The sequence below is a fragment of the Empidonax traillii genome, unplaced genomic scaffold, assembly GCF_003031625.1.
Source record: "Empidonax traillii isolate 1590-97213 ecotype Southwest subspecies unplaced genomic scaffold, ASM303162v1 scaffold296:size1881848, whole genome shotgun sequence".
Lineage (NCBI taxonomy): Eukaryota > Metazoa > Chordata > Aves > Passeriformes > Tyrannidae > Empidonax > Empidonax traillii.
In genome coordinates this window covers 247954-267773 of record NW_020955489.1, presented here as the reverse complement: position 1 = coordinate 267773, position 19820 = coordinate 247954, and the positions used below count along the sequence as shown (strand labels likewise).

Below are 19820 nucleotides of genomic sequence, written 5' to 3'. Positions count from 1 at the left end.
TGGAAAGCCAGCTGTTCACTGCTGCCCAACTGACTGCAGTGATATCACACACCAGTCCAACTCTCAACATGAGAGACTATGAGATATAAGCAAGATTAACAGATGGGAAATGCATTTTTGTTCCTTTACAAGGGCACTTTTTACCAGCCCATTCTTCTCAGTTGTGCTCTGTATCACTGTACTAATCCTACTGCCAATAACTGAGTATTATTTGAGAAAACAAGTTAAAATCAGTACTGCCTTTCTTAATGGTTATGATGTGTAAGCAAATACTGTGTTAGGCTGGATAGTGAAAATGCACCATGAACACTTCCTTTGTTCCTGACAGGGGTTTCCAGCTCAGGTCAGTTGAAGTTAGGAGTAACTTCAGATAAACAAAAACTAGATTTCCCTTTTCTGGAAAAGTCTGCACCTGCTATTTAATTCTCTGTTCTGAAGCAGATTAGAGAGAGACATATGTTTAAAACTTCCCATGAAATCCTGTTGTGGAAAAGTAGGCATTAGGAGTGTGAGTTGAGGGTACAGGTCCGGGCCTTTGTTTTGCTCAAATGCTATGCTGCTTAAGCAGTGGAAACCTTTCTGTATGCACATTATCAGCTCATGTTTGTTTGAGGCATCAAAAATAAATGAATGCAGGAAAATGCTTAAAAAATCCTTTTGAGATTAAGAACTTCAAGGTCTCTGACTTGTGTAGAATCAAAGAGCTGTGGTACTTCTTCATAGCACACAGGTTTTGGTGTTGTGAAATACAGAGGAGAACAGAGTCATGCCCCAGGCAGTGATTTCAGAAGGACCTGTGAAGGTGAGTGTTGAGAATTTTGTGTTTCAGTGATTTAGCTTGGCTAATACAGGAATTTGGGGTGAGGGAGGAATATAATAGAGATCTTTAGGTTTCAAGGTAACATGATGACTAGATAATTTTTTTCTATTCTTCAATTCCCCACACCTTTTTAGAAAGTTTCATCTGTATATTGTGAAATGGTATGCTTCCTTATATTCATATTATATGTTTAATTCTTTAAGTTAAAAAACAACTTATTTAACAAATTCTGAATCCTAAAAGTCTGATATATTTCAGAATTCTGGTGTATTTTTTTTCCTGTATATTTTTCTTCTGTATATATGAAAGAAGTTACATAACTTTTTACTTTAGTTGCTGGCCAATATTTGAGATCCTCTAGTTTATTTATGTCAAAAATGTTTATATGAAGTGATATATCTTTGTGTACATTCTTTGTAATCAAAGTAGGATTAAACTGAGGTCCTGTTTTCCTGAATGTAGCAGGAAAAAAGACAATAGGAAACAGCTCCTTTGGCAGTAGCCCAAGCCTCTCTTTTCAATCAGGGCTGCACTCAGAAAACTCTCGCTCCCTTTTTTCTCCCTTTGTGGGAATTCAGGATCATTCTACAAAGTGCTTCACTGGTTTGAGGTGTTTTCTTTCCTGCATATGTAACATTTCTGACTGGGCCACACCATTTTGCTAAAGCTATATGCACATACTTTTGTGTTTGCACCCACATAGCTTAGATTTTTTATTTTTTTAATTTACCTGTCCTGTGGCTGGTGCTTGGGAGGCAAATACCTATTTATCTGTATCCTCTGTTTGCCACAGCTATATTTCAAAACCATTTTCTTCTCTAGGACAACAAACCAATTTCATTCCACTCTGTTTCCTGTCGGTTTTCTCTGAGGCTGCCCAGGAAAGCAGTCAGGGAAAGTGTGCCTCCCACTTCTTTGTAAAGGGCAGGTTTAGGAACCAACCTATTACCGTATTTTTAAATGTGCTGTTGTCAGTTCTTTTGAGCTCCACTTCCTTTTAAAAGACCTAAATGGCATTTGGTTTTTCAAGAACTTTTGGTCTCTCTTATCTCAGACAGTGAAATTTAAAGAATATCAGAAGTGTTGTTTAACAGTCTAAACTAAACCTTACACAGGGGAGGTGCTCATTGCCATGTTCTTAAAGTCTAGGGAAGATAAATCTGCATTTTGCTATACTGAATATTTAAAGGCCTTTACTCCTTCTGGGTTTTCGGTTTTCTGGGTTAGTATTGAGAAAGATCTTTGCCTAATCCTGATTATGTATAAAAACAATAATCAGAAGTGGTTACTTAGTGCAAGAGCCAGATTGCATGGTTGTTATCTTAGACTGGCAGTGAAACCCCTGGAGAGTTATTTGATTATGTAAATTAGCATGCAATTAGAAAAGAAGGTTTAATTTGAATTGGGGGGGGGGGATGATGTTGGTTTTTTACTCCAGCAAAATCATGAACAAACATCATCAAAACATATAGTTTGTTTCTACAGCTTTTAGCTAGATTTAGCAATTGCTTCAGAGTTCATCATTAGTTATCCTATAGTGTATCTTGCAACAACATTTGCCAAAACTCCCAGTAGTGTGGATGTCTTAAAATTCTTCAAAAGGAGACATGAAGGGAAAGGGATAATAATATACATGTGCAGTGCAGCACAGAGCTTTGAAATTCTAGTGTGTTTTTAGCCAAAAGCAAGCACCCGTTTAATCCTAGAATTCTGGAAGAGAAGTGGATCCGTAATGATGTTAATAATTAGAGAGGTCCTTTTTTGGTGCTTAATCTAAATGATGTAAAATATATAGGCTTTTGAGCACCATAGAAAACATTGAATTTGATAGTGTAGGAGGTTATTGTGGTCCAGGGAAAGGAGGAAGGACTGGATTTTAAAATAGTGAAAATCAGCATGGCTCAGTTGGAGCTCTGTATTTCTCTGATGTACACTGGTTGAAAGTTGGTTTATGATTTCAAGTTGCATAGAAACAAAGCAAAAAAAAGAAAAACCTGCTATGAAAGCATCAGTCTAGGAAAACATTTGAGGAAAAAAAATACAGTGAAAACAGCATGCTTTCTAAATTAAATTTACTATTACATTTAATAAAGTTTCCTAGTGGGAAATTCCTGGAAAATGTGGACTGAAATGTGAAGCAAACTTTGATTGCTCTTTCAGCTGCCTTGATGAGATATTTGCAAGAACTAAATTTCTTAATTTCTTTTTTTTCATTACTTCTAAAGAAGCTTTCTAGAGAAAAATACCCATGCTTCATAACCACCTGAAGGAGCATTTGCTATGGTTGTTTCCAAAGGAACAGCTTAAGAGTTTTATAAATATCAAAGTTAAGAGGCTTCTAAAAACAAGGAAAATTGCCTGTAGGTGATTTCTGCTTATTCAGAGAGAGCTGCTCTCTGAACTGAAATTTTCTTTAAACTTTCTCTGCAGGCCTGTTGCCTATTACTGCATACTTTGCTGTCCTGTTCCTACTTCCTTTAGCTGTTTTAAATCAGCAGTGGGTAGAGCAATATTTACATGAAATGTACTTGAGGGTAAAACATGATCTCACAAATTACAGAAAATAAACAATATTAAGTGTAGCTTGTGGCTATAGGGAGATCAGAAACAGTCTAATGGGAACACACTGTTACTTTGAAAATGCAACAGTTATGCCACATTGTCATAAAGCCATAGTTATGGCTGGATTTGAAGAAGATAAAATCTTTCAAAAAGTGGCTTCCATAAAGAAGTCTGAGAAATTTTTTTTTTCTTGTATTGAGTTGCTATTTGGTGTGCAGTAGGACATGCTTATCCTTCATTTTTGCTGCTTCCCTCCCCACCTTGATTTTAGTTTTAATAGTGTTAAGGCATCTAACAATATTGATAAACAGCTTTTACTAAAAATATAAAATAATTATTTTTCTGCATAAACACGATAATATTTATATGCCTCATAATGGTCATACTTAGAATAAGAGCTCTTTCCCCCCCTCAGAAGTGCAGAAAAACCTTGTCTTTATTAGCCAGCTCACAGAATCGTGCTTATGAAAGGGCATGGGCAGTATGAAAAGACATGCTAGAACACTGGGTCTTTCTGTTAGGGTTTCTTAACAGGCTTTGAGTCCTGGTGGACTTTTTGCTTCCAGAGCCTTAAACCTAAGTCTAAATGCAGTAGAGTCGGTTTTACAGAAGGTAGCAGGAGGCTGAAACAAGACTGAGCAATGCTGGTTTATAGCACAGGAAGAGTCTGGTGGAAGCTGCTGGGGCTCTTCCCATCAGGACTGAGCTGGTTCCACTGTGGAACTGTGGTTTAGTTCACAGTATTGCATCCCCATTTAGGATGCCCATTAGGTACAAACTAAGAAGCCCTTGCTCTACTCTTCCTTTCTGTTCTAGGTTTTGGTAATTTCATTTTATGTGTAGACAGCTGTTGATCATGTTAGATATTTGTATTTCACATTCCTTAAATCACCTAAATTCTTTGTCGGTGGGGAAGAAACATTCATAAAGTTATTTATCCACTGGCATGTTTCAGAAATCTGTTATCTGAAGTTTTACGTGGCAACTTTTATAAAAATCATTACTTTTGAAAGGTAATTCTAGAAGTACATTGTTACTAATAACATCCCCGGAATGCTTCCCTCTGGAAAATGTGGGACTCCTTTGCAAAGATAATGAGATGTTGTAGTGTTAAGAGTGAACTCTTAATTCCTTCAGTCGCTGTGTTTTGACAAATCCATCCCTGATGCTCCTTTGCAGGGTGTAGTGTACAACAAGAGAAAACATTCCTTAAAGCAACAAGTAAACCTCTCCCTCTTTCCACCCATTCAACTGCAGCTGAATAAAAAACATCACAGGAGCTTAAAGGGAGAAATATAATTCAATATATATTTCTTCTAGTCACTATGTACAACATAAAACAACACTTAATTCCCAACAGTTCACTCTAAAGCATGTATTTCTTCTTTCCCCACTTCACTAGTCTGAAATAATGAGGCAGAAACCAACCACACAGCTGGGCTGGCTCTGGTCTTCTCTTAGTGTGCTGTGGCTGTCAACATGAAGATTTCTACTACCTCTCTCTCGATGGTGGGGGTCTGTTCAGTTTGCTCCACATTGGCAGGATGGAGGCCTACTGTATATTTTTTTCTGTCTGACTGGGAAAGCTGAAACTTAGCATCCCTTGGACTTCTCCACATTTTGTGTAGTTGAATTGTTTCGAGTGTTAATCATCTTTTGATTATTCTGACATTCTTGATGAAAAAGAATATTAAAATAATAATGTAATCACAGAATCCGCTTTTAGCATGAATATATTTCTTCTTAGTGGCATTTAACTTATTTACTACTGCAATATTTGTATATTATTTTGACAGATATGCGGTGGGGTGTGAGCAATTTTAAGGTGGCAGTTTACTCCATACAGCTTAAAAGCAAGGATTTTCCCCCTCCCCTTTTTCCCCATCACATTTTATCATTAATGGACGCATCTGAATTGTCAGCTTTCCCAAAGCCTGGGTGTATGGGCTGGAATGATCAGATTAATTGCTTAACCATGCTGTCACTAACTAGGAGTACTGAACACCCTCACGTTCTTGCTCTATCTTTTCCCTACAAGTTTTTCTGGGTTTTTTTTTATTCATCCTGTTAGTTTAAACATAAGGATCGCAAGCCAAAATAGTAATGTGGAGCTGTGTGGGCTAGGAATAAACTTTTGACTTTGTCTGGAGGCAGGATGCTAAGATAGCTCAGCTGGCAGGTTAATGGTGATTGTCATGAATATTAAATGATAGAAGCAAAACAAAACTCCCAGAGAGACACTTATGCACAAATCTTACATAGCAACACAACCAGCTCAGACAGCTGGCTCTCTGTAGGCTTTCTTGAAAGAAAACAGTGCTGAGGCACATTGGGATGATTTTTATAAACCGGAAAGCCAATTTGTGATGCACTGTTTGAAAGTTAGAGGCCTTAATGATTTATAGCTTGAGGCAGAAATCTGTTCTCTGAAGTAGATAAATAACAGGTAAATTATATCCATGCTGTTCCCCTTTGTACTGTTTCAGAGTATTTTTGAGTTTTGTGCAGGCTGAAAATGTGTGAACAAATGTGTACAAGCCTTACTCTTAAAGTTCATACCAACTGTCTGGTGTGCAGGTGTAATCCCACTTTTTCCTCTGACATTACTCTAATCCCCTTTTTTGTTTTGCTTTGGGCTTTTTTGTTTGTTTTGTTTTTTCTCTGAAAAGACCACATTGCAGAGCACAGAATAATGAACTGCATTTGGGTTTGTTTCTGTTTTGTGATTTGTCCCAGACAGGGTAAGAACTGGTTATTCCTTTGGCTCCAGTAGTGTAAATCTATCTCCTGCTACATGGAAAAATTGCTCCAGTACACGCAAAAAAGTTAAAATACAGGAAGCTTGGATTTATTTGAAGTAGCACCAACAGAGATCTGGGATGATTCCATTAGCAGCACTGCAGTCATGCTCTGTTTCTAAAAGGATATCCAAAGGTGAGACATTCTGTACAGCCTAAAGAGTAATCTTTGTTACACTGTAGGTTGGGGGTCAGGTTCTTGCCCTTACCTTCCTTGACTTTCACAGTAATGTAAATTTATAGCAACTTAATATGGGGCTCAGTGATTTTCAGACTCCAAAAGGAATGAGCTGAAATAACAGAGTAGGTTTCCTCAGACAACTACACATAGGCATGATCCATTTTGTGGTGTTATTTTGAGTATAAAAAGATAAAGTAAATCTAAACTATTTTTAGATGTGATTAATCAGTCTAAATGAGTTGATGGAAAACGATATAAATGAAAGGATAGTCCAGTTAGAGGAAGTTATGGAGAGTAATGCCTTTATATAAACATTCTTTTATATAAACAATTCATTTGGCTTTCCAAAATCTGCCTGTAAATCAAGAAGTGCTTTCCAGTAGCTCATGGAGGCTTCTCTAGGCATATGGTGCTAGCTGCCTTTGCTTTCAGTTCAATTCCATTGAAAACAGAATTTATATATTTAAAACAGAATTTTTAAAGTATTTCTGTAAATAATTGATGCAGATAGTCCAGTGATACCACATGACTACGAACAGCATGGGCAGTTAGAAATACAAGTCGCCAGCAGGTTCCTAGCTGTGAAGAAGACACGTTCAGTAAGATAATTTTTCAGCTACTATCAGGGTAACCCCTGATTCATTTCTGTTGTTGTTAAATCAAACACCCTAGTGGAATGAGAGAGGGTTTTTTTGGGTAATGTACACCAGATACATTTAAAAGACTTAGACTAACTTATATTTACTTATATTTGTGTTTTTTACAGTACCATGAGGAATTTACACACGCACCCTCTGACAGGTCTTACAATAAAATGAGCTTCAGTATTTTAGAATAATAGTTGGTAACTATTCTATGTTTTAAAGTTTTCCATAAATACATGTTACTTTGTGAAGCAGATACAGCTAATGTAATTATTCAGATAATATCTTACTTTTTTTCAACCTGAAAAGCTCCTTTAGGTGCTTGGGAAGTTCAGGTTAATGCCTCTTGGTCTGCAAAGGCTACAAACGAGTGATTTGGGATCAGAGTCTCATTGCTTACTTACTTGAAATATCTAGTCTATTTTATCATAAACTAGCTTAGTCTTGTGGATGAAAAGTTTATTTCCAGCTTCCATTGCACTTTCATTTTACACATTTTGAATGTGTCATTAAAACTCCTCTACACAATGTCTTTAAGTGGCCAAGCCTGAAATGCTGTTGGGGTCATCATGGTTTCTGCCAGCATTTGAACAAACAAACAGTGGACACGTAGACAAATTCCAAGCAATGATAAACACAGATCAACATGGGTTAAACCTACTCACTTCAGCTGAAAGATGAAGCTCCACAAAGTGATACCCCTATGAAGTGAGGAAAGTGAAGTTAGAACTTCATGAAGTAGCACTCTTGATACTGTAGCTGTCTTGGGGTCCCACCAGCCCAAATGTCCAATCAACATTACCTTCTTCAAATGTTGGGCCAACAGTCCCAATAGTGATAAAAGGCAAAGGGAATTCAAGGTAAACACCAGCTTATTTAACAGCCAGGAAACCTGTCATTAAGGATTGCAAAGTTGTAGTGAAGCTGAGAATTGCACCTTCATTTCTGTGTCCCTGGTCACTTCATTGGCAAAACTCCAACTTTTTTTCTCAAATTGGAATGGGGATCATTTAAAGACAAAATGAGAAAAATTGGTAAATTGTGGACTGAATAGAAGCAGCATGATTTTTCATTAATCCAGGCACCTGCAAGGTATCAAAGCCAAAGGCATCAGTGTTTTTGGAAAATGAGACTGAGAATGCCAAGCAAGGAGCCAGCAATCACAAACTGTTTAATTCGTGCTGATTTCCCCAGAACTGTATCCAGGAAGGATGTCACACTTTCCTGTTCTCAAGTTCAACCTTATCTCTGAGTGCATCACCTCTTCTGAAACTGTACTCTCCTTGAGTTATTTATAATCTCCTGCTGCTTCTTGTAAGTAGAGTTTCACTCACCTTCCTTCCCTCTGCCTCAGATTGTTATATTCCACTGATATGCTTCTGCTTCACATACAAACCTTTCAGCAGCCTGTTTTCTTCCAGCTGCAAGACACGGTAAACTCAAAGGAGACCAGTCAGGGGAATGGGAAGGAATTTTGGGAAACGTGTAGTATTTAATGTGTAGAATCATAGAGGCTCAGCACATTATCAAACATCCCTCATAAGCATGTGTTCTTAAAATGCTTTCAAGTTCACTAAAATTGGTAGGTTAGTCTTTTGCACATTAATGCTGAGAACTTTTCAGATATCCCTACAGACTCATTTCTGTCTACCATTTTTATTCTGTCGGGGAGCTATTTGTGACCTGTTCACTTTAAGAAATACATGGAATACATGTTTTAAAAGACTATGGGACTGTTGCCTTTGTCTAAATTGTTAGATCCATCTGTTGTGTATCTCAAGTGCATATGTATATCTCTCTGTAACAAAAAAATACCTCACAAATGCCTTGAAAGGCCTACTGTCCTGTTCTTAAAAAGTACTGCAGAACTATTTGAAAGAACAGACCGTGATTAAACAATAAATAAGGAAAAAATCAGTGAAATGCTTGAGGCACTTCCAAGCATAATGTAGGAGACGTGTTACCTAATGTAATCTCAATTTAAACATGTAATTCCTTTTAATTATTACAGGGTTAATTGTAATTAATAAGTTTGCATGTACTTGGACTTTATCTGTGATCATTACCAAACCAGCACTGCAATGCAAAATTAAAGGCTACGTCAACACAGCCTCCAACAAGACCTGTAACCTCCTAGGATACTCCTGATCTGCCGCAGCTATTTTGAACTAGTTATCAGTTTAATCTGTAAAGTTGTCCCCCAAGCAGTAAATTGCTTGGTAACTAAGCTCTGCATATCCAACACAAATGACTTTAGAATCTCTGCAAAGCAGAACAGAACTAGGCACAAGGAAGTTTTTCACTTCAGTCGTCTTCTTATTCTGTTCTGCCCAAACTGGCAGAAACAAATGCTACCTTTAAGGGATTTTTTTCATTCCAAGATTTTGTTGTCTACAAAAGAAGGGTGCAAAGCTGTAAGTTTCGGCTTTAGATTCAGACATTCCTGTTAGTTTAGGCCTGTTTTGATTCAGTTCATGTGTTTGACTCGTTGTAGTACACTATCGGGGTCGTCATAATCTTTAAAGCCCCAGGAGATATCCCAAGAAATGGATTAAAATTTTCATGGTGAAAGGGTTAGATCCAAGCCTCTGCTTTATATGCTGCCTTTGCACACTATGAGAAAACTTGCAGCAAAATCTGGAAGGTAAAATATAGACACTGGGACATTGATTTCCTTTTTCAGAGAAGTTTCTTGAAGTAGAGGGAAAATTAGGTCATATTTTGATTTTCCTTGGCTGGCTTATCTCCAAGGTGGCTTGCACCCAGTTTCTTTTAAACTTTGGACTTCTCAGAAGGATATAACTCATGTCAGAATGATAAAGGATCATGTCAAGAAGTACTTCAAACCATGGTGATCTGAACATTCATTAACAGTACAGAATTTCTGATGGCAACAGCTACAAATAACTTACAGGAAACAGTAATAGGAATTGTTTATTCCAGAGTACTTCCTGTAGCTCTGCAGTTCATCCAGGTGCACAAAGGTCTATTTTTCACAGAAAGTTAATCTCTGTTTCTCTTACTTTGGATTTCTCAACAGATGACTGAGGTCTAAGCATACATTTTGTAAACAAGTAAATTAGGACTTGCACCTTCTACTAAACAGGAAGAAAAAAAGCTAAAGCAGAAGGTGTTACGTAAAGACCAACAGATGGGTAGTAGTTTACATTGTTATCATTGACCACATTTGACAGAAGCAAAAATAGGAAGCACTGTCTGTTATCAGACCTGCTCTGCCAAATCTACCTTGCCAGTATAAATTTTCCCAGTAGCTCACTAAGATACATTTTCATTTCCCACATATTGTTTTCTGGGTTAGGGGCTTTTTTTGGTCATGCCAAGATCAGAATCATGCCTATGCTATTAGTGTACTTCTAGCAGTGATGCCCACCCATCACAGACTTAGTTCTTTGAGACTCTGATTGAATAGCCTCAAAAAAAAAAAACACCTTTTGATATGGCACTGATTGTTCTGTCAAAGCAGACACATTGTATATTATAACTGTCTGAACTAGCATTTGCAGATGGAGTTCTGAGTGAAATGGTTACTACAAATTTAAGAGTCTAGGGATTCTTTCTGTTTGTTTTAAAGCATTCAGAGACAAGGACTGATTGCATACAGTCACTCTGTATACCATGTAAATAGCTTTCAGGTTATAGGTTCATGTGCATTTTACTTTATCAGAATATTACTTATGGTATGTGTATTTTTCATATAAGTTGCTTGGTTTGGATATTGTTTCCTTAGGCAAAAGCATAAACGGATGATGGATGATAGAAGTGTACAATTGTCGTCACTTACATCAGTTCTGGGATTTCAAGATATCCCTGAGAATATCCAGTGTTCACCTGAAAATATGCAAATACTAATCAGAGCTACTTAGCACATCTTACTGATGTGCAGCTGAACCCTTCTGAATGGCAGTTTCTTCACTAACAAATGTAGTCAGATGTTTTTTGACTTTTTTTCTTTTCAGTTCAACAAGATCAGCTGAAGAATTTGCATTGGACTTCCTCTGTGAAATTTTTCACATCTCTTCTGTTTTCTCCTGAGCAGATGCAAATTACACTGAGCTCCTTTCAGATAAATATATTGATCAATAAAAGAGACGGAATACATATGAGAAAGTCAGCTAAACCTTTTTTTTTTTTCTTGTTCAACAGGTTCTTGGGAGTCTTGCAAGAGAAAACTGCAGCAATTTAATGCCTTTCCAAATTATCATTTGTTGCATATATTGCCTGATGGTAGTTTTGAAACAAAAGTAAAAGGAGATGATTTACAAACAGTGTTCAGGCTTCTCCCATTCCAAAGCGCTGTATTTAAACAGATAAGCATCTTCTTTTAGTTTTTACTGAAACATGAAAGTCTGGCAGGTCTGACAAGAGCAGTCTGAAACCTGATCCTACATTGACTCCTGTTGTTATGAATTCACAGCCAGCAGTATCATCAGACCAGAGAGACAGTAGATGAGGCTGCAATTTTCAAAGAAGCACAAGGCCTTTTCTGCATAAGAAAACTAATACAAAATCTGAATTTTTAAAACCAATGAAACACTCATATTTTGGCAAAGGACTACAAAAATATTTTTGTTCATATACACATTAGAGTTAGGAAAGAAATAACTTTGTTTTATGAGTAATCCCAAATCCTTGGAAAAATCTCAGTCACTCAATCTGCAGGATTCAGAGCCCCTGTGTTCTGGCAGGTGGTCTTGTTTAGATTAGGATGCAATAACTAATGGCTGTGACTAACAGCTGCTAACACACACATTCTTGGTAGGATTTCTCTCAGCTGCAGTCTCTACAACTGCAAAAATAAAGATAATACTTTCATTTGCATTTCATAACCCCTTTATTGAATTATGGTTGCTTGTATTTGTAGTCCTGATGCTCCAGTTGTTAAACAGAGAGGTCTTAAAGCAGGGATGATAGAATCTATCCTGTCCGAAAAATTAGTCAAATATTTTAGGATCAAACTGAGGGACTACTGAAAAGAGCGCCGGGGAGGAAACAGCAACTCAGGTTATGCATCCTCTAAGTGAATGAACCCATCTGATACTTCTTAACATTCTGTAGACTCAACTATTATTAAATACTAAAGTCAGGTAATTCTTGATGCAGGAATTCATTAAAGATGCGTGTTGGAAGCAAAACAGCAAAAATTACGACATTTGCAATGTTATCTGAAGCAGCAAGTAAATTGAAAAGAAATTTTACACTTTCCAAAGGAGGTCTGGAGTAGTGGGAAGGCTACAACAGTGCTTCACACAGCTTGTTTGTTTTGAGCGCAATTTATAGATTGTGAGGGCACCTGTTTTACTGGAATAATACAGAGGTCAGGGAAATGCAGCTGACTGAACAAAACAGCCAAAGCAGGCAGCAAAATAAATTTCAGGCTGTTGGCAAGTAAAAGAACCTTAGACATAAATCAGTGTTGTTAGTTTACCACTGAAAGAAATACTGTAGTACTCTGAATGCATTTTTAAAAAGCAGTCAGTAAAAACATGCTAAGGATGTACATCCACTTAAAGCCTTATTACCATCACACTTCTATTGAGTGGGAACCCCAAGTGAAATAGCCTAGGAAGTGATTGAACGTGAATCCTCCAGTTCTCAAATTGAAAAACAAGCAAAAAGTGCACTCAGTTGTGATAATCTTGTCTTTAGGAACAGAATGGAAAGACTAAAGCATCTCCCTCACAAACCTGAGTGGGGGCAGGTTGGGTTCACAAGGATCTTGCATTACAAGAGGGGGTTTATTATCACCATTTCCTGTTGCAACAGGAGCATTTCTTCACTGAAAAGAACCTGGAATTTAATACAAACAGAAGCTGAGTTATCTGCTTTGAGATCAGCAAAGGTGACCTTCATAGCAAGAACAGGGAAAGCAGGGAGAGAACAGTAACACTCAGCCACTCAGTGGTGATGAGCTGCAATCAAACTACAACATTTTTGAAATGCAGCTGGATATGACAGTTCCAGATGAAGCAAAGACTCTTACAGTATTCACAGTAGCAGAAATACTGAAGCTGCCCCATAAAAAAACCATGCAAGGAAGGGAAGGAGAAAATTATTTGTGAAATGCTGGCAACCAACCACCCACCATTCCCCCCAAACCCCCACTAATTCCTATAAAGATGGCAGGTATTACCAAGGAGCAAACTCCCAGCTGCTGTTGGTATCTAATCAAAAGGTCAGCAGTAATAGTAATAATAATAATAATAAATAATAACACAAAAGCAATAATCTGAATCAATAGTCTCTGAGATGCCAATTTATTTATTTATTCTACCCAGAGCACCATCCAAGAGCAGGGGGACCCATGGGAGTCCCTCCTGCAAATGAAGTGGTCTAAAATACAAAACAAGTTCAGAATAAAATCGGTAACATTGTAAAAGGATGGACAAATACATGGAAATTACTCCTCTACTTACTCAACTGACAGGCAGCTGTCCCCTGGAAACTAGAAAGTGGAGAATCACCTAATAAAATCTTCCCTTCAAAGAAAATGGCCAAAATGCTGAAGAAATAAAACAAAAATACAGAATCGTATTTTTATTATTTCTGTATTAATAATATAGAATTGGGAGCAGCTGCTTAGTTTCTCCCGTATCAATTCAAACTGTCACAGTGGTAGATAACCCCATATTCAAGACAATTCACATTCTTCTTAAGTTAGTGAAAGTCAGTGGTTAGCAGCAATTTATATAGCACAGGCTTTCATGGTCCTCTTGTTGCTGCAAGACTGCCAGGGAAACACAATAAATGGGGTCTGCTTTCACCCTACAGGATCTGCAGTTGCATATTAGGTTAAATGGAAGAGGAACACGGGACTGCACGCTTCATTAGAACAGCAATGATGAAGCCTGAGTAAGAACAAAGAAAAACTAAGAGACATAAAAAATGAGAGCTGAAATTGTCAATATAAAGATCCTAACAATATCCACAGGACACTAAACTGCTATAATAAACTTGTGTGCTGTAAGAGTATGAGGTAAACAGTGGGCTATCATTTCCTTTTTTTGTCAGAGAAAGAGTGGAGGGAACTAGAAGGAAATAATCATAATCTAATATAGATGACATCTTTGATAATTATTTTTAAAAATTAAAGTGTCATTTATCCAAAAATAACATAATAGTCTTATTTAAAATGTCACAGTAGTTCTCATGGGGGAAATAAGATTTATTTTTCTTAGTTTACAGCTGTAGGCTTTGCAGAAATACTCTACAGTAACTGCATTTTAAGAGACTGAGTTGCTCTTTATCCAGTATTCTCAAACCTATCAAATATTAAACCCCACAATGCTTTTTAAAATGTAAGCCTCTATTGCACCTCTTTGTACTTGTGATACCTACCCTGACACGAAGCACAGAGAATTGATTTTTGTCTACATAATACATTCACACTTTTCCAAGGAGTAGGAAACAATTTGGGATTTACAAAAAGATTGATCATGTTTCAATTATTAAAACGTTCCTTCTCTCTTCTAAGGAATAAAATTTTACATTACACACTTGTGGACAGAGAAATCCAAGCAGAAGAAATTTGCCTGTTAGATAATTCTCATATTTCACAGCAAACAGCCCAAGTGTATGACACTGCTACAGATCTGTTTGTTTCCTCTAAACTATTCCTGTACACACAAACATATTTTCTGAACACAAAACTGGCTTGTGATAGCTAATTGTTGTAATGAACTCCAGAACATAGAATCAAACTAATATTCTACTGTGCCTCTCCCCAGGCATTCTCTAGGTGCAAAAAATGTTCCTCAAAACTCATCTTTAATGTTGAAATGTGGCTGATCTTCAGGTTTAAAGTCCAGATTGGGGCTGCCATCCTCATTCAGAATTCTTCGAGAAGTATAGCCAACAATTGGATATTTGGCCTTATAAACATTATTGAAGATATCATCCAGGGACTTCAGTTCCTCTTCTGTGAGTCCTGTCTAAATGAAATAGGGAAATGAAAGTCCTGTCTCAAAGAAATAAAAATACAGATATTTACATGCATTTTTTCTTTTTTTACTGATTACTATAAAACTTAGGGTCAGCTTTTGGGTTTACTCTGCAGAGCATAATTAACAAATTTAATAGTATTATCTGTAATTTTATTGTTTTCATTCAAATTCAGCCTTGACAGAACTGACTCAGGTCTACCGAGTATATTAAACCACTAACCTCCCTTCATTTTCCCATAGTAAATCACATCTCAGCTAAGTAAAAACCCACTGCCAGAGTTAGCATCCACTGCCATGTTAGTGACACACGGTACACTAAACCAGCTGACAAAGAAAGGGATTCACTCTCTTTGTGAACATTTTTAAACAGCAGGTGATTTCCCCTTTACACACTTACTTAAGTTGTATTGATTCCACAGATAAAAAGCTTTCCTCTTGAAGGCTGTTAGCATCTTTCATGGGCAGTAAATACCTATCTATTTTATGTATTTAAAGAATATTAATGCATTTTGGTTTTCAATATGTGAATCACCATAAATAAATACAAGTAATTTAAAAGTATTTATTCATCTTTCAGAATAATTTAATTTTGAAAAATGGAATTAAACCAATGGTCCATTTTCTTACTGTGTCATGTGTAAGATCTGCTGGATCCAGAGACATCTTTGCAACTCCTCTTGTTGAGTCTTTTCCAACCAAAGCATTGTATGGGGCTCCTTTTCCATAAAATTCTGTCAGATTTAAAAAAAATAAAATCCAGTTTAAGTCTAAAACCCTTTTTTCCAAAACCGATTTTGGATTTTCTACTTTTTGATAATATATCCTAGTCCTTAAAAAAAAAAAAAAAACAAAAAAACAACACAACAAAACCAACCAACTAACCAACCAAAACAACGGAGGGTGGGGTTATATAGCTGTTGAACTTCCTATACTACAGTCTTAAAATTTACCAATTATTTAGGGAGCTGTGCTTTACATTCTCATGAGATGTTTGTAGACTCCAGAATTTGCATGGCAAGCCTTGTCTAACTTGGGATTTAAAGATCAGCCAGCAGGTATGGCCAGACAAGTTGCGCTAACCAGGTTAGTATTAAAAAAGCAACCAGCCATTAGTTTTCTTATGATGACATTAGGACAAGTGTCTAAGACCCTCATGGCCCCTTCAAACATTGTATAGAAAATCTGGATTAAGTTGCAGGAGTTCAAATTAAAATATCTCTAGTTCTTAGAGAAGGCAGAACAGCAAATTCAGCCACAGATGGTTTAGGTGTAAATGACAAGATGCTTTATGAAATAAGAAAATTTTCAAGGAGAAAAAAAATTACTTGGCTCCGTGCTCTACTTTCAGAACCACAGTGAACTCCTGCAAGAGTTTTGACCAGGCCATTTGGACAGCACAGATGGATGAATACCAGCACAAAAGATGAGCTGCAGCTGTGTTCATATTGTGTAATGCCATACAGGTACAACCCAGTTAGTTTTGATCTGGTCAGGACACCAAAGTGCTGCAGCAGCAGCTTCCATGTGGCCCGACCCCACATCTGGTGATTCAGAGGTCTGGGCAGGTGTCTTCAGCATTTCTGTCAGCAGTGCCCAAGCTAACTGGACAGTGCTGGCTTGTCTATGTGTGCTGTAATCTCAAACCAGTGTAGGGGACCTTAAACCTTTGTAGGGGAGATGTCAGAGGAGGAAACCCAAGTTTTTTAAAAGAGGAAAAACGTGTTCTTCTTGTTGCAGTCTTCTAATACACTGGGAATGTTTAAAAACAAAGGACTGAATAATAACATGAAAGCAAAGCAGACAGCAGATGAGACACAAACTAACCTTTTCCAGAGGTAACATCAAATACTACTCCCTTCACTGCCAGGTAGATGGGCTGTCCTTCCTGGAAAGAAAGCCATCAATATATCCTCAGCACTTAAGCATAGGCAAAAGGCAGTTAGTTTTAGCTATGAAATCCATAAGCACTCAGGACACAAAGGAGAGAATTAAATTATCCGTTGTATGTTTTCTCTTACTGTGTGTACACCAGTGTATACATTCCATCTCTTGACTTTTCTTGCTTATGCTTTAAGCTGTCCCTGATTTTTTTTTTTTTTTTTTTTTTTTTTTTTTTTTTTTTTTTTTTTTTTTTTTTTTTTTTTTTTTTTTTTTTTTTTTTTTTTTTTTTTTTTTTTTTTTTTTTTTTTTTTTTTTTTTTTTTTTTTTTTTTTTTACATTTTAACAACATGCAATGGGAGAATCTTTTTAATCTAAACAACACAATCACAGAAGACATTCCTCTTGCAGGTCACTTCTCGTCTGCACAATTGTCTGCTTGAAGCCCATCCACTACATCTTTCTATTCCTAATGCAGATGGATATTGCACCAAAAAAAAAGGGTGTATGGCCAACAACATTATTTGATTAAGAAACAACAGATGAATGCACAAACACACACAAATCTGATCTGCTGACATCTGTTTTACTTAATAAGCCAGTGCTTCTGCTTTGTTCTTTTACACATAAGACGTATTTTTAGTCAGATATTGATAAGTTTCTTGAAAGTATCTGGAGAAGACCCTGAGAAGGTCAGCCAGCCAGTTTTTTCAGAAGAGAAGCTGATGTGTTTGAAGACAGGACTTCATCGTTTTGAATGTGAAGTTCTGCTGAGGTTTCTGCATCACAGAAAGTTAAAAACTTTTAAGTTGAAATTGCGTTGTTATTTCCATAATCCTGTAAAAAAAGGGGGTGAGGGGGGTAAGCTGTGCCTAAAAAATGTGGTTTGATGAATTAAAGAGGGGAAATTATTTTGGCTCCAACTCACGGTAATCTGAAATTCCCTGGCATGAGTCCCTTGCCAAGCAGGCAACCAATAAAACAGGCACAAGCCATTTAATTGTGTGCGTGCAGCTTCAAAACGGGCAGCTGCCAGCCGGGCAGACCAACAGAGGGGACGCCCGCAAACTTCTCACGGTGCCTAAACGGCGGGCGATCCCCAAAATTCCTGGGCCGGAGGGATCGAGTGGGACCGCGCAGCAGAAGCAAAGCACGGCAAGAAAGAAAGAAAGAACAGGCTTTGGGGCGGTTTCCGCGCACGGAGCGGCGGGCACGGAGGGAGCGCTGGGGCTGCCGGCCGCCCCTCTGGCCGCGGCCCGGCCCGGCCCGGCCCCGGCGCCGGAGCCCGGCACACCGGGCGGGCGGCCCTACCTGCTGCCCGTCGTATCTGGCCAGCTCGGGCTCGGTGAAGAGCCTCACGGGGGCCTCGGCCGGCGGCCTGAAGCGCAGCCGCTGCTCGGCGGGGGCGGCCGGCAGCGCTGCCAGCAGCGCGGCCAGGAGAAGCCGCACAGCACAGCCCGCCATGCCGCGCTCCCCGCCCCGCCTCCCGCCGCTGGCTCCGGCTGCGGGAAGCGATGTGGGATACCCAAATGCATCGGCGTTAAAGAGCCACGCGCGGAGGGCTCAGCGTGGGCTCCGAGTGCTGAGCCTGGAGAGATGGGGGCTCAGGAGGGATGTTATCGCTCTCCGGAGCTGCCTGGGAGGAGGCTGCGGCCAGGGGCGAGTCGGTCTCTTCTCCCTGGTAACGAGCAATAAGTAGGACAAGAAGAAACAGACTCAAGTTGCATCAGGGGAGGTTTGGATTGGATGTTCGGAAAGGATTGTCAAGCGCTGAAACCGGATGCCCAGGGCAATGGTGGAGTCACCACCCCTGGAGGTGTTTAAAAGACGTATAGATGTAGCACTTGGGGACATGGTTTAGTGATGGACTTGGTACTGCTGGGTTAGTGGTTGGGCTCCCATGATTTTAGAGGTCGTTTCCAACCTACACGATTTTATGATTCTCTTCCATGCGGGATGCACAGTTGGCACTTTTAACTCATTCGGTAGTAAAAAATATTTCTCAATTTTCATCCTTTATTCCTTCTGAAGTTTCTTTGCTTGCTGTTTTGAATGTTTATTCACAAACTCACCACACATAGGATAGGCTTCACCTTTATGACTTAGAAAAAACAGACATTTTTAGCATAAGAACCGAGAGAATAAATAGGAAATTTTCAGATTATGTGTGTTCCCCATGCTCATAAGTACATATCAGGAATACATTATTGGCCGGCAGAAAAATAAGTAGTTTGATGCTTATAATTCCATATAGAATTAAGAAAATGAAAAACATTTTACAATTCGGATACATCCCTCCCTGCAGTGCTGGCAAATTAGGACCTGAAGGATTTAAAGCCTGGATACTGCAGCACCCAGGCTTCCTGACTACTGTGCTGTACTTCAAACCCATGCTTAGTCAATCTCCACAAGTTTTGTGAAAGCTGAACAAAAGTTTGGAGAAGGATCTGGACAGTAAATAGGAGGTAGGATTGGGCTTGATGTTTATTTTAAGGATTGTTTATAAACTCTTCTTGTGTAAAATCCCTATGTTTGCCTTGGAGGACACCTGTTCCACGTAACACTCTTGACCAAAGGAAAATCTGTACATTGGTGTAAGCAGAGCTGAAGTAGATAATCCAAAGCAATTTCCCATAGTTCTCTTCTGGGTGACAACAGCAGCACAAGATGAGAGGCACAGGGGACTGAGGGCATGTCTCCACAGTATAGGGGGCTGCCTCTTCATATGGGCCACATCCCCATATGAAGAGGCAGGCCAAGCCTGCTGAGCCAGGGCATGGGGAAGGCAAGTTGCTGTGGCTGACTGCTACACGGGGCCGTCTGGTGTGGCAAGCTGAGTATTGGTCTTGTTAGGGTTAAGGTTTACAAGGTTGTTCCTGTGTTTCTCCTTAAGCAGTGGAATTTGCCTTTACTGCCTGAAGAATAGCTTGGCTTCAGAATGGGCTTCCCATTCTGGCTGCCCATCACACCCATTTG

At 38.6% G+C, this 19820-nt stretch overlaps 1 protein-coding gene and 1 long non-coding RNA gene across 2 annotated transcripts; one reads left to right on the top strand and one right to left on the bottom strand.

The window, feature by feature from the left end:
- Positions 1-721: 721 nt before the first annotated feature.
- Positions 722-11294, top strand: LOC114060888. The gene is made up of 2 exons (XR_003571997.1): positions 722-802; positions 11170-11294. It is a non-coding gene; the product is annotated as an uncharacterized LOC114060888 (long non-coding RNA).
- Positions 11295-13253: 1959 nt separating this feature from the next.
- On the bottom strand, positions 13254-18308 carry NENF (neudesin neurotrophic factor). Its single transcript, XM_027890754.1, has 4 exons — positions 18156-18308; positions 16791-16851; positions 15594-15697; positions 13254-14954 (listed from the first exon to the last, which is right to left on the bottom strand). Exons 1-4 carry the CDS (start codon positions 18306-18308, stop codon positions 14778-14780), a joined length of 495 nt encoding a protein of 164 aa, XP_027746555.1. The 3' UTR covers positions 13254-14777.
- Positions 18309-19820: the final 1512 nt, after the last annotated feature.